This window comes from Pipistrellus kuhlii, unplaced genomic scaffold (assembly GCF_014108245.1).
Source record: "Pipistrellus kuhlii isolate mPipKuh1 unplaced genomic scaffold, mPipKuh1.p scaffold_m20_p_10, whole genome shotgun sequence".
Taxonomy (NCBI): domain Eukaryota; kingdom Metazoa; phylum Chordata; class Mammalia; order Chiroptera; family Vespertilionidae; genus Pipistrellus; species Pipistrellus kuhlii.
Window position 1 is genome coordinate 49,419,794 of NW_023425405.1, and position 15,515 is coordinate 49,435,308.

A 15,515-nucleotide genomic window follows, 5' to 3' on the forward strand; every position below is an offset into this window, starting at 1 on the left:
GAGCAAAGACAGGGATGGATGGAGCTCTGATAGACTTTGTAACCTAAAATGCTAAACCGATGGAACCCTGGGAAAATGGGCTGAGCAGGCCTGGTCCAGGCCACTTGGCAGAATGCCTAGTTGTCCTAGGTGAGGAGCAAAGGAGTGACATGATTTGGGTTTTAATAGAATCCCTCTGGCTGCTGGTTTATGACTGGAATGAAGGTGAGGAAGTATTGAAACAGGACAGGTGATGAGCACTTACCATAATCCAGGTGAGAGGGGGTGACAATATCAGATTCTGGGTGTGTTTGTTAATGTAAAGCCAGAAGGACTTACAGATGGATCAGATATGGGTGTGTTAGAAAAAGGCTTGGGGATTGTACAACTTTAAGAACTCAGCAGTAATGGAGTTGAGGAAATTCAAGGAGCTACTTTGATGGTAACAGACTTAGGGGAGACAAAAAGCTCCTTTGGGGGTATATTAAGTTTGAGATGCCAGGAGAGACATCCAAGAAGATGTTGAGCAGGGAGTATGACATAGGAGTCCAGGGAGTCATCAGCATGTACATGGCTCTTTAGGAATCAGCGTCGATGGGATCCCTAGGGAAATAGGGCAGATGAAAAAGAGAAAAGGAGCAAGGGCAGGCAGAGCCCTGGTCAGAGGGAGAGGACGAAACAGCACAGGAGGCTGAGAGAGGGGGTCGGGGTAGGGAGGAAGTAGGAGAGAGGGGGATCCCAGAGGCCAGAGGGTAACAGTGAGTCAAGGAGAAGGTCAAGGTGATCAACTGTGACCAAGTGGGGGTAGGACCCTGGTGAGCTGAAGACTGAGAGAAGCACTTTGGCATCTTCCTAGCGAATGTAGGGATGGTTTGTCTATAGTGAGCATGAAGCTAGAGCCATGCAGGCACTAATTTACCTTTGATTTTCCCTTATGGGCTCCTGAACATAAGTTCTCTGGGCTTTTGAAGTAAAGATGGATGTACACACCCCATAAAATCTGAGCTTCATGTATAAAGAACAGGCAGTCTGTACTGCACTGGGCAGATATCAGAGAATTAGACAATTCACAAAACTACAGAAGCACGATAAATCACTTTTAGGCTAGATCTATATGTGCAATAAGAGGGTAGTTCTGCCAAAACTGGTTTGGCTCAGTGGATAGAGCGTAGGCCTGCGGACTGAAAGGTTCCAGGTTCGATTCCGGTGAAGGGCATGTACGTTGGTTGCGGGCACATCCCCAGTAGGGGGTGTGCAAAAAGCAGCTGAACAATGTTTCTCTCTCATTGATGTTTCTAACTCTCTATCTCTCTCCCTTCTCTCTGTAAAAAATCAATAATATATATATATATATATATATATATATATATATATATATATATATATTTTAAAGGATAGTTCTGCTCCCTGCCCTCCTCACACACACACACACACACTGACAAACTCACAGCTGCTAAAGGATGCTGCAGTACCCAGGACCAGTGCTTCTCCACATGGCCTGTGTTGTACCCAGCACCTTGCTATCTCAGAGATCATTCACATATTTTTTTCTTAAACATACATACTGAATACTATAGCAGTATCTGCTGTTTTTGTCTATCTTACACTTACTCTCCCTTTTTGGGTAAAAATACCTCTACTTTCCTTTGGAAATATATCCTTCCCACCCCAACATCCATCTCCGGGGGATAGCCATACCTTAGGTAGGGAAATGAGACTTATGGTCCCAGGAATTAGAATTGGACAAGAAAGGAAAGAAGCTGGAGAGGATTCATCTCAACTGTGGGGCCAGAAAACCTCGAAAATCAGGGGAAAATCCAGAAAAAAAAATTTTTTTTAATCCAGAAAATCAGGGTTCTTACCATTACAATTCCTACAGTAGTTGATTAATCCCTCCTCTTTGATACACTATCATCCATTCTAATGCTTGGAATTTCCTTCCATTCTGCAAGTTACCCCACTTCCTTTTTAAAAATATATATATTGTTTGATTTCAGAGAGGAAGGGAGAGGGAGATAGAAACATCAGTGATGAGAGAGATTCATTGATGAGCTGCCTGCTACACATCCCTTATTAGGGATCAAGCACACAACCTGGGCATGTGCCCTGACCAAGAATCAAACCGTGACCTCCTGCTTTTTAGGTGGAAGCTCAACCACTGAGAACACTGGCCAGGCCCTCCTTTCTATTAATAAATGCCTATTGCTCAAGTTAGCTGATGTATGTGTCTGTGGCTGGCAACCCTGATATATCTGCTAGTCTCAAACCGTACAGTTCTGTGGTAGTTAATAAACTCAAAAACCTTCAAGTCAGGTCAGTTTCCCACCATCAATAAAAATAAAAGCTTAGAGGCTGTTAGATTGACAAAATAAAAGCTTAAGAAATTCCTTTAGCAGAAACTGGTTTTGCTCAGTGGATAGAGTGTCAGCCTGCAGACTGAAAGGTCCCAGGTTCGATTCCGGTCAAGGGCAGCTCATCCATGTTTCTCTCTCATCGATGTTTCTAGCTCTCTACCCCTCTCTCTTCTTCTCTGTAGAAGAATCAATAAAGATATATTAAAAAAAGAAATTTCTTTATTTATTAATAGTCCAGTAACCATCCTTAACTATTTTTATTCCCTGAAAACATTTATAAGTCTGTAATTAATTAAATGGACTTTTTAATGTCTGTTTCTACAGGATGGCAATCAAGCATGTGCCTCATTCAGGATTTCCTGTTCTGTGTTTGTAGGGCTTCTATGCTTTTCATTAAGCTGTAAAAACACTTGGGAACTGGTATAGGTGGGACAGGACAAACTTGTCTAGAGCAAAAATAATTCAGCAATGCAGGTCAAATCGATGAGTATTAGTTTAACAATTGTGGAGAGCTTGATCTCCAGGGCATTTGTATTTTACTTCAGTGTATTTTACAGACAGGTATCCCTTGGGTACTCATTAGTGATACCTATTTTGAATTTTCATTTCTTGTAGTTTTCTGCGTGTTTAAAATATTTCACAATTTATTTGGAATTGAACTGTCTGCCTCACCGTTTCTGTTAAAAGCTGACATAAACTATCAATATTTGTGCTCGAGAGGAATATTCTAAAAGGTTTAGTACCTGCATCAGGCCAGCTCATGGGGCAAAGCAGTCCTACGGCTTGTGACCCCATCCTTGTGGCTCACAGATTTGCCCATTAGAATTACAACTCGGGCCGAAACCGGTTTGGCTCAGTGGTAGAGCGTAGGTCTGCGGACTGAAAGGCCCCAGGTTCGATTCCAGTCAAGGACATGTACATTGGTTGCGGGCACATCCCCGGTAGGGGGTGTGCAAGAGGCAGCTGGTAGATGTTTCTCTCATCAATGTTTCTAGCTCTCTGTCTCTCTCCCTTCCTCCTCTCTGTAAAATATCAATAAAAAAATATATTAAAAAAATAAAAAAGAATTACAACTCGGCACAGCTCACTGGCAAATGCTAAAAGGAGAAACTGTCCGGTTTGTCCTACCTGAAAAAAAAGAAATAAAATAAAATATCTCTTACTCTTTCTTCTTATTATCTCTTTCCTGAAATATTATCATTTCTAAAAATACATGCATACTGGTTAAAAGTATGAATTCTGGAGAAGGTGGACTGCATAATAGCTTTGTGATCTTGGACAAATCATTTATATCTCTGTGACTCCATTTCTATAGCCATAAAAGTACATACCTACTTCATGAGGTTGTTCTGATAATAACATGTATTAATATATGTAAAGTATTTAGATCAGTGCCTGGTATATGCTAAATGCTATTTAGAATTTATTGGTTTTTATTTTTTTCTAAACATATTTTTATTGATTTCAGAGAGGAAGGGAGAGGGAAAGAGATAGAAACATCAATAATGAGAGAGAATCATTGATTGGCTGCCTCGTGCATTCCCCCTATTGGGGATTGAGCCCTCAACCCAGGCATGTACCCTTGACTGGAATCCAACCTGGGACCCTTTGGTCAGCAGGCTGACACTCTATCAGCCTGAGCTAAATCGGCGAAGGCAGGGTTATTTCTAAGACCTAGAGTTGCCTTTTTAAACAATTTTGAAAGTATCAGTGCCTGGAATGAGCATGGGAACCAACTTTTCCTAAAAGAGCTTAAAACTAACCAATTTCTTTATATCCCCTCATCACAAACACTGGACCTATTGCATCTTTTTTTCAGGATGAGAATGCAGGAAGTGTTTACGGAGAAAGGGAAGTAAGAAAAGAACTGGGACCATGATCATAGGATAGTTAATGTTCATAACAAAAGTGGCCTAAACAAAAAGATTACATGTTCCCGAAGGTAAGACTGAGATGCCTGTTTCCGCTGTTGATAATGTAGCAAGCCAGGGAAATGACAATGTTGGATTTGGTCCTAGAGGTTGAGCCAGACATGACAAATAAGGTTAAGGTTGGGGCAGAGCTCACATTTACAATTATGTCACACATCTAAGCATTTTAAAGATCAACAGGATTTACATATGGTGACACTGCAGTTTAGAGAGATAGGACTACCAGGAAACAAAGTCCAGTGAAGGAAACTAGCATAATTTGTCCTCTATAAGAAACTCCAAAAACTGGAGGTCAGGCACAGGTTACCTTCTGAAAGCATTATTTACAAGTTAACTTGAAATGCCCTATTCTGCTGACCTGCAGGAGTTGCACAACTTGAGGGGTACTTTGAAAATAAATTATCAAGTGTCTTAGGAAACATCCTAGTTCTATCATGATGACCAAAAGCAATTCTATGGGAGAACCAGAGTCATTCAGAGCTTGATACAAGTATGACTGACCCTTAAAGAGAATTTAAACTGAATCCTTTGTATGCTTAGAAGAAATCATTAGGATTACATTCAGCTATAAATAACAGGAACCTGACTCATTTATCTTATGATACAAGAAGTCCAGAAATGGTATTTCAGGACTGGTACAGGCATAAACCAAGGCCCAGGCTCCATCCAAACACCTAATGCCACACCATGTAAGCATTATCCTCAAGATCGTAAGATGGTTGTACCACCTCCTAGCTAGAAGAAATGGGTAAGGGGAGAGCAAAAAGCAAGTATTTGCTGAGTCTTTTAAAAAATCATCTTTGTTCATTTTATCAATGATCTTTCTAAAGACCTCACCACCCGGTAGATTTCCACTGTAAACTAAATTACATGACAAGGGAGCCTTGAAGATGAATATTTTTAACTGGAATCATCGTTATTCTTGACAAAATCATTAAGAAAGGGGATTTTGGTAATGACTGGAAAGACAACAAGCAATCAGTGCCACAAAACAAGGCATTACAGAGTCTAGGAACAGGACAATATTCCTCTGATACTGTCCAGGAAGAAAGATGCCGACCAGCCCACTGACAGGAGTTGGATGGAGCAGCTTTCCTAGAGCTTGGAATCTGCCATTGAGATCCTCTAACTCCATGTTCCCAAATAACCTCAGAGTCATTTGCCCACCCATATAAGCTTTGCTACATGAACAGACAGGGTGCACTGGCCAGCCAATGCCTTCATCCTAACATTTTTGTTTTTATTGTAAGTGAAGTAGCCTTCCACTTCACCACGTAACCACTTGTGGATTTAAGTTTCCTCCCTCAGACCCTGAGGACTGGGGAACTCTGGATCCACTATCAGAACCAATCTCTCCTAGTTCTGCTTTGGCTGAAATAGTTTGACACTTTAAAATTATTTTGCATAGGTTGTAGACATATATTTTTATAGGATTTGACAAAATATATTAAACTCTGAGGTTGCTATTTACTTATCTTGACATCTTCCCTAGACTGATACATAAAATTTTGTTGTAATCATGATCAACTAAGAAAAAATACTCAGTTTAGACCAGGAAGAAACTGGCTAAGTTAGACTAAAACTATACTAACTCTTTAAATCCAAGGCAAGTCATATATTTATTTTGGCTGGGAAGCACTTTCTGATTATACGTATTTGGTAGTAGGTTGATTTTTTTTTTTTTTAACTTCTCAATATACTCAATTTGGAATCTCCTTTGAAACATGCCACATACTAACAAGGCACAAAGTGAACAGACATAGGTGAATAGCTTCTATCGGTAGATACAATGCTTCTAAATATGCTTACCTAAGGCTGGGTGATTGTACCAGAAGATAAAAATTATCTGATATACACCTAATATTCGGTGTCAGGTGCTTTATATGTATTACCTTTTTAAATAACTATAGCCCTGGAATAAAGCTATTATATTTCTAGATTAGAAGTGAGAAAGCTGAGGTTTAGAGAGAAAAGGTAACTTGCTAAATGCATACAACTAAAAGTGGCAGAGAACAGATATTCACAGTGTCTCTCTGCTGTCCAAACCTGAACCCTTACTGCTGTGCCTCCCTGCACTTCTCTTTCTAGTGTAGTAGTCTGGGCTTGCGGGTAAGGAACCATTGCAGCTTTGAACTAGAATAGACATTAGAGTTCACATGGTACAGAACAATAAAACCAACATTGTTCAAGGAAAACTGTGGAACTTACCCCAGAGCTATTTGACTTCCAATCTAGTGTCTGCCTTATACCAAGGCCCCCCAGCCGCTTCTTGACCTCTGTTGAGTGCCAGCTCCCTACAAAAGTAGCATCACTATTTCACATGCAACTGCAACGATGAGCCTGGGCAATGAGATCGGCAAGAAAATGAGCTGCCTGTAGATTCAAGCTAATTCATTGTGCACTCTCCGATGTGTCTATATGTGCTCAGGTGCATCAGATTCTACAGTTTGACCACATAACTGACAGCAGGGAAAATAGCTAACTCAGCATTAAACAGCTACATGCTTGATAGTGCTTCTGAGAGATTTTACAGTGTAGGAGGAAGGGCCACTTTTCTATTAGCAATGGCTAACCCATAATTTCCAAAAAGAGCAACTGCTCGTCACAGAGAGATAACATTTTTAAAGAGCAATAAAAAAACGTACTCACCCACATCTATTATTGCAAACACCCAATGAGTCCAATAATTGACATACATGTACTGCTATTTTTCAGAAGAGAGAAAAGGAGTAGAAATGGTAACAGGAAAAGAAGCAGAGTTGTAAAGCAGAAAAGAGGAGAGAGAAAGCAAGGATCTGTGACATGGTGAAAGGGAGCAAAAGAAGACAGACAATAAAAAAATGTAGGAGGAGGAAAAGAGGGACCATGAAAGGAAAGAGGCAGAGAGGCAAGGCAGAGATGATTCTGAGGTGAGCGTAGCAGTCACTGGTAAACCGTTATCACTCCTTCTCTAAGTCACCTGGTGCATGGGCACCAATGTACATCAATAACCAGTCCGATCTGAAACACTCATGAGCTCTCCTCTAGTTTCAAAGAGTCCTCTAATCAAAATTTAATGTATTTTGTTTTAAAAATAAAGTTTTATTTTTCTCAGGAGAACTAGTTTAGCAAAGAAAGATAACCTGGGTTTTCAGTGTTTACTTTAGAACCTTGGAGTTCCCATAACTATCACTATCTCTCCCCCCCCCTCTCTCTTTTTTTCCCCAGAGAGAAAGGGAGAAGGATAAGAGTTAGAAACATCAGTCAGCTGCCTCCTGCACACCCACTACTGGGGATGTGCCCACAACCAAGGCACATGCCCTTGACCAGAATCAAACCTGGGACCCTTCAGTCCTCAGGCCGATGCTCTATCCACTGAGCCAAACCAGTTAGGGCTCCATAACTATCGCTTCGTGGCATTCAAATCGATCTAATTACCTTAGCTTTGTTTTTTTTGAGTGATTTGGACTACTTTAAAGCACAAATCAAATTTTGTACTGATCCTTCCGTACACCCGCAAAGCCAGTTGTTATAGTTGGTTCCTACAGCAGATCAAATAAAGAAGGAAAAAAATGTACAGCTTTAGAGAACCAGACATTTTAGAAATAATTGGTTAATCCATAAGCACAGATTCAACCCTTCAGAAGCTCTGCTGTCAAAAAGATGAGCATAGCAGGTGATCATGGTGAAAATTACTCTCTGGGCTACACAACTGATACCAACTTGTGATCATGTCATAGGGATTTCCTGAGAGTGAAGAAGAATTTCACACACATACACACACACACACACACACACACACACAAAAGAACACACTGACTGTTTAAGTGAAGTAGTTTAAACAGTCACTATGGGCTCTTCATACTTAAAAATTCAATTCCAATTGCTGAAAATGTGTTTTTTACACTTCTTTGCCTAAAGTTTATTAGATTAAAATTACATAGTTTGGTTATTTTATAATAACCAAAAGTTGGGAGAATAATCACTCAATAGTTTCTTGAAACCAAAATATTTAGATAAATGTATTGCCTATTTCATACGTGTTATGTCATCACACAGACACAGCCTACACCATTTCTCTGTTCCTAGTGAACCCACCCCTCCAAAAACACATGCCCTGCCTTCCTTCTCTTCCTGACAGTGTGGAGCCAACCGCGTTTTCTATTTCTGTATGACATAAAGAATTTTAAATTTAAAAACTTAAAACATTTAAACTTCACACTTTTGTGTGAGAATATATACATTTTTTTCAATGCCAATGTTCAAAAAGTACTATTCACTCAATTTATGTTTTTTTCAAATGTAAATAAATTAAAATAAAGGGATCAGTGCATCAGCAACTATTCGTAAAGATTAAAGACACAAAAAGTGTCAAAGTAGCATTTGAAATAATCAGAACAATTATAGCTTAATATGCAACATATCCTATGTAACTGATAATGCAAGGTTCCTAGATCATTTTATAAACTTGACCAGCTCTAAAGAGGAAAAAAAAGAAAGATATTTCCTTTTGAATGAAACTAATTTAAAAAAAAAAATTGGAAGTCAATAGTATTGACTTTAAAATCTTTTTTTTTTTAATCCTCATGAGAGGATATTTTTTCTATTGATTTGTTTTAGAGAGAGTGGGAAGGAGGAGGGAAAGAGAGAAACATGGACGTGATAGAGACACATCAATTAATTGTCTCCCACTGACTGGGGCCGGGGATCAGAACCTGAAACCAAGGTATATGCGCTTAATCAGGAATCGAACCCTGACCTTCTGTCTGCAGGCCAACGCTCTAACGTAACCAGTGAGAAAACTGGTCAGGGTTACTTTAAAATCTAATTAAAATAGCTATCACCTACTCTTTAAAGATAAAAAAAATTAACAAGACAGTTCTCTAAAAGTTATGCTTACAGTATTAAATGATACAACTTTATTAATTTTTAACATTTTTTAATGAAAATCTTAAAATTTTTAAATAAAGATTCATAAAATCAGAGGGAAATATCCTAAATAATACTTTCTTGTAATGTAGTGTGGTGAGTGAAGTAAGAATATCTGCATAAATAAGTTGTTTTCAATAATTCTAAAGACCTGTTATTGTCTTTTTTTTATTAATGACTGGAATTGAAACACACAGGAAATATAAATTAAAGCAACACTTATGATCTAAGAAACAATCTAAACCACTTCAGCAAAATGTGTTTGAAGTAAATTGTAAAAAGTGAGATGAAATACATGACAAGCAAAGCAAAATGCTTTAAATGCTCAATTTTCTTAGTCATTCACAAGAAGGACACAGCTGCAGTTCACTTATAAATTGTATTTGACAAATGATTCTGAGAGTTTAAATGTACTGATTCTGGCACCTGAGACATATAAAGGATAAAGAACCATACAGCTGAGCAACAGTAACCTTAGCAAGAGCAGATCATTTTAATTCAAATATTAAAATCAGTCCTTTGAACGGAATTTAATCTGGAGTATATTACCAAAAATTATGGCTGGCATATATCATTCCTATATTGAAAAGGTCATTACATTGCACTGCCTTTGAACAGTGATTTTAAAATAACAACCAGTTGATTCCAGAACATATGTATGCATAACAGGAATGCTGACAATTGTTACAACAAAGTATCCTATATATTTCATCCTGATTATTTCCTTTTTTCAGGTAAATGTTCTGTTTTAGCAATAGGAATTTATTTTCCACCCACCCACCTTACAATATGACTAAATAAATAATGGAATGGAAATGTAGCATGAAAGAATTATTGGTAGGGATTTTAAAAATATATATCCCATTTTAAAACATCCCATTTTAAAAGCTTCATGCCATCTCACCAATTCATTTTTGCTTAAGGTATAATTTTCCCCCTCAAATCAATATTTTAGAGCATATTCTGCACTGTAATTGACCATTTTCCCCACCGTATGCCACTGTATTAACAGAGATTCTAGACACTTGAAATTAATATGTTAACCTCAATTTAAAAATTAAATTTTTAAGAATTCAGACAAATTGTCTCAAGCACTTTGGGCAGACGCAGAAGTTTTTTTTCCCTAAGGTCTGTCCTCTCCTTCTGATGGTCACTGAGCAAAGCCAATCTTGTGAGTAGATGGGTCCTTACTAACATGATTTTGGTAGTATATCGTCTTTCTTCCCCAAAACGATGCCAAAATTCCTTCAAACAAAAAAGGGGGTAAAAAAATCTTTCCACTGTTGTGATTGAGATTGTGGGAGAATTTAATACTGATAAATACTGACATATTCACTATAAATTAAATGGGGGGAGGGGGCTGCCAACAACAACAACAAAAAGGTGTCTAGACACCTGACCTGTGGTGAAAAGAGGGATTATCCTGGGAAAGGAAAGGGGCAAGCATCAACTCAACGTCTGCTTGTTTTCCAATGCGGCCTGATCCTTAGGAGAAGGAGAGGGAATCACCAGGCATCCCTAGGAAATAGGATGGTGACCAGACTGGACCATCTAGATTTCCACTTCCTATTTTCCCATCATCTGCGACTTTGTGCCAAAAAAAAACCCAAAAACTGAAAAATGCAGGTTTGGGCCTGGAAACCGTGATGTGGAAAATGACAATATTTTTAGATTTGTGCAAAAAAAAGGAAATTCTACAAAAACAAAAAAGTCTGGCCCTGAGACCTTTCTTTTTTTATTCAACAGGATGTTCTATGAGACCTCTTTCTGCTGAGCGTCTGCACTGTGGCGGTGTGATGGACTCATTTAAAGACACCACAGTTCATTGTGACTCACAGAGCTTAAAAGACATAGGAAGATGACAGCAGGGGTACCAAACGGCACCCCTTTATTAAGAGATGAGAACTAGCAGAAGTAACCATGCACTGTTTACAGAGTTGCCAAAACTGCAAAAAGGTGGATACTTAACATTGTTAAATATGTAACAATTCTGTTAGACACACAAGCTTCAAATTCTTTAGTATTATATTCTTGGTTCTGTTTTTTCTCCAAAATATATTTATATAAATAGAAATCTCTAATAAGTGTGACACATACAGAGAGCCATGATTTTGAACCACTCTTACACCAGACTGACATTTGCCTTTCCATTTCACATTCCAAACTCTGTCACACAGCACCAGGGTCAGAAGGCAGCTGACATAGTCTCAGTTACAATAATGCTCTGGGTAAGGTGCCAATCTACATACCACCTCTCTCTATCTCAGTGCATTCATTTAGGCAAAAAGGAGACAACCATCAGCTGCACCCAAGCACGATTCCTTCAAATGCTGAGTTCGATGCTAATCATGGGTAAGAATGATTATTTTCTGATATACTGCTACTTAGAAGGTTAGAAATAAAGTCTGACACTAATATTTTACTGATGTCTTAGCTTTAAAAATTTTTGGCCTGATGACCTATTTTTTGTTCTCATATAAAAGGAGTCAACCACAAAAGTATATTAGGTAAAGTCTTCAGCAGCTCGATTCTTGAAAGAAACTACATAATTAGTTTTTAATATTAATTTTTAAAAGACTAAGAGAAAAAGAGACACATGTAAGCACTGTTACATTTTTAAATATTTCTTCTACCTGTAGAACATTTTATAGGAGAAAAACTCTTTCTGAGAGTCTATAGCTACAGCCAGTTTCAAAATCTAAATATTGACAAAAGAGGTAACAGATATTTCATATCTGACATTAACTATTCTCAAACCTTATCATAATTTGATCTTCTTAGCCTCACATAATAAAATTTCTCTGCCTTTTCTGGTAGTGGAAGAGGTATGAATCAAGACTTTCCCCCCAATGTCCAACTTGAAGTATTACACTTTATTCTTACTCTGTGTCATCCATCCCTTTTCAGATTTAGGGATGTGATTATGGTCAGGCTTAGGGTGACTTACAGTTCCTAGATTCATCACAAAAGCAAACACTATATCATATTTTGGTGTTTTTAAGTTTTCTATGCTGACACCTTACAAAGGATGTGGAAAACGGGCTTTGTGTCAGGACCTGACAATCATACCTTTTAGCTCAGCCTTGTCTCCCTTACTTACTGCTCTCACTCACAGCTATTCACAGGCAAGCACCCTCACCGAGGGCTGCCCTGAGTGCCTGGCTCAGTCTTTGGGTTAGATCAGCGTTGCCATATTGGCTTATCGTTCCACTTACAGACCCCAGGGAAAAACACAAGAATGCTCTTTTATTGGTAAGCCCTTTTATTCAAGAAGAGACTAGTTATAGAAAATTAATTTTCCAAAGTCTAAAATTCCACCAGATGTAACTGCTTTACAGGGAAGGCTGCCACCATGCCACAAGAAAGTTGTAAAAGCACTCATTTAAATCTCTAGAAAGCATCCATGTAGGCTTAACACTTTAAGGCAGACATAAAAGTGTGTGTTTTTTAATTGAACACTTAAGGATTCTTCATTTTTATATGCATGGTTATCTGAAATGCCAGCTGGTCCATGGATTATCTCCTGCTATGTAGAATAACTGTTAGCCTACAAGAGATGAAAACTATGAGATTACTAGACAATAGATTCTATTTGGTTAGGTATAAGAATTTTTTGCCTTAAAATTCTTATTAAATAGTGCCAGTCATGGCTTGAAAGCTCAGAATATTAAAAAATCCCAGCAGCAATACAGAAAAAAAAATAGACAATACCTTTCTATTTCGCCACAAAATGGATTTACTAGCCTACAATATTAAAAAAAAAAAATACATGCACCACATAAAATTGTATTTGTTGGAGGTAAATTTTACTTCTTCAGCACTATTTAATTTTGCCAAAGGACTCTATGGTGATCCTTTTTTAAAAGGCACTTTTAAATTATAAGTGCCTCCCAGCCCCTACCTGGGAATTAAAGCTGCACAGATAGAAGACAAAGTCATTAATGAACATCACAGAGATCATTCTAAGTAATAGACAGCACATTGAAAGTAACAGGAAAGAGGAAAAGCATCATTAGTAACATTTTGCTTGGAAACAGAATGAAATAGAGGGACCCGGGCTGGGGAGCAGCGGGAACTTTGCCGCGGGGCTGGCGGGGACCAGGGCGCGGCAATCTGTCACCGGACCCTCCGGAGAGCCGGGTGCCAGCGCCCACGTCCGCCGCGGACCCTTCAGGGGGGACCGGGAGCCAGACAAAGGTCTGGCGTCCAAGTCCTGCGGTTAAGGAACCAAGATGTTCATTCAAAGTGTCATTGGCATGAACTGGGAGTGAGGGGTGTAAGATCCGACCCCCCGAGAATTCTCAGGCATCGCTTCCAACGACCAGCCCATTCCGATGAGACAGATGCGCGAGGGGAGTGAGTGTGATGTGTGCGGAGGGCACTTCATAAACCCGGGCTCCATTCTTGCTAACTTTGTTCCGTGTCCCTCCACCGGACGCAACGTGGAGGGAAGGAGGGTTGGCTCCTGTCTAAATGGCCCCTCGGGGAAAGGAGAAGAACACGCTGCGGGGCGCACGGGGTCCGGTGGCGGGCGCGCAGGTGCCCCGGCGGTACCTACCCTGGTATTCCTGTCCCGGCACGTAGGAGGTGGGGTTGCCCGCGATGTGCAGGGAAATGAGCACCTCGCCTTGCTCCCCGTCCCCTTCCAGCTCCCCGTGGTGGGTGCACAGGAAGAAGAAGGGCGAGAAGCGGGGGTGCTGGTAGCCCGCCGCGCGCGCCCTCAGCGGCGCCCCAAGCAGCAGCGCCAGGAGCAGGGTCCGCGCGGCGCCGCCGCTGCGCTCCATGCCGCCGCCGCCGCCGCCGCGCGCATCCAGTGCTGGGGGCGCCGGATGGAGGAGCAGCACGGACGGACGGACGGACGGAGGGAGGAAGGCGAGCGGAGGGGAGCCGGGCGGGCTCGGGAGCGGAGCCCCGCGGGGAAGTTCGGCGGGAGACGCCTGCCGGCCCCCAAAGTTTCTTTGCGGATCTGCGGGCGCCGAGAGCGCGTCCTCCGAGCCACTGCGCGCCGCCTCTGCCTCTGCGCGACGCCCCTCGGCCGGGCCTGGGAAAGCGCCCGCCCCGCCGCACACCTTCTTAAAGCCCCGGGGCCGGCCCGCCCCGCCCGCCCGCCGCCGCACGTGTCCCCGCCGCGCCGCCGCCTCCGAGCCCCGCCCCCGCCGCCCCGGCCTCCCGCTCCCGCACCCGCGCCCGCACCCCGCGCCCGGGCGCAGCCTCCCGGAGCTCGGGTCGCGCCCCAAAGGGCGGCGGAGTGGGGGACACGCGCTGGCGGGGTCCGGGGGTACTGTAGGGGGTCACGGGGTCCCAGAATCTCTGTGCGGGACGTCAATGCGTTGGAGAGAAAGGAGCTCCTGCCCGGCTCTCAGGAGGAGTGAAAAAGTGGACCGACCACCCCCTTGGGCCCTCTTTCCCTGGGAGGAGGCGCGGGGGGAGGAGAGGGGCGGCGGGGCCGGAGCGGCCGCCGGGTTCTTTGTCTGCGCCGGCTGCGCCCCGCGCCCCCGGGGGCTCCCCGCACGTCTGCTGGGGGATCGCCCGCGGCCCCAAAACCCTGAGCGGCCCCCTACGCCCCCTTTTCCATCCAGGTCTCCTCCAGTCCCTTCTGCTGCCGCTACCCTGCTCCTCGCTGCAGCCACAAAGCCTCATCTGCAGCCGGATTTAAAACGAGATTAAACGAAAGTGGAATTGGCAGCCTCGAGTGGTGCCTGGAAACGGTGATTTGTGCAGCCCGGGTGCGGGGGACTGTGCGGTGGGACCGGCCGGCGGAGCCGAGCCCCGACAGGCAGGCGCTCTGCGCTGGCCTGCTCCGTTATTCATTGCTGCTGGTTCTTCAGGCGAGGTGGTTGTAATTTTTTTTTTTTTTTTTTTTTTTTTTTAATGTCAGCTCCGACCAATGTCCCTGGAATGGGGGAAGGAGGAAACGTTCTGGGGAGATGCTGGCAGCGGCGGTGATTGAATCGCGTGGTAATGAGCTACTGCACATCAGACTGCGGGGAAGTGAAATAAAAAGCACGGTTTTTTGTTTGTTTGTTTGTTTTGTTTTTTTAACCGAGGATGGCAGGCAGGGCCCTGCGGCATCCGGAGATGGGGAGTGGGTTTTGCCAGGTTTTAATGCCTCTCCCCACCCAACCCTGGCTTACCACCAAGCCCAGCTAAACCCGCATACAGAAATGAGGAGATTATAAAATTGGAAGGGATGGTTTCTTTGCCTATGTTTGTAGGAAGCGGAGGGGGAGGGGGTGGGGGGTGAAAGGCAAGGTCCAGAGGAGAACTCCACAATCATTTAGTTGCAAGAGGGAGAAATTATGTTTTTCCTCTTACCCCGCCTGAGTTCAGGCAGGTATAAAGG

General features: G+C 42.2%; 1 protein-coding gene across 3 annotated transcripts in view; it reads right to left on the reverse strand.

Moving 5' to 3' along the window:
• The window catches only part of RELN (reelin), a 372,425-nt gene extending 358,430 nt beyond the window's left edge, over positions 1–13,995 (reverse strand). For all 3 annotated transcript variants that reach the window (XM_036429656.2, XM_036429655.2, XM_036429657.2), the window contains exon 1: positions 13,731–13,995. In XM_036429656.2, coding sequence (XP_036285549.1) covers positions 13,731–13,956 — 226 coding nt within the window. In that variant the 5' untranslated portion in view covers positions 13,957–13,995. The remainder of the gene's footprint in view (positions 1–13,730) is intronic.
• Positions 13,996–15,515: the final 1,520 nt, after the last annotated feature.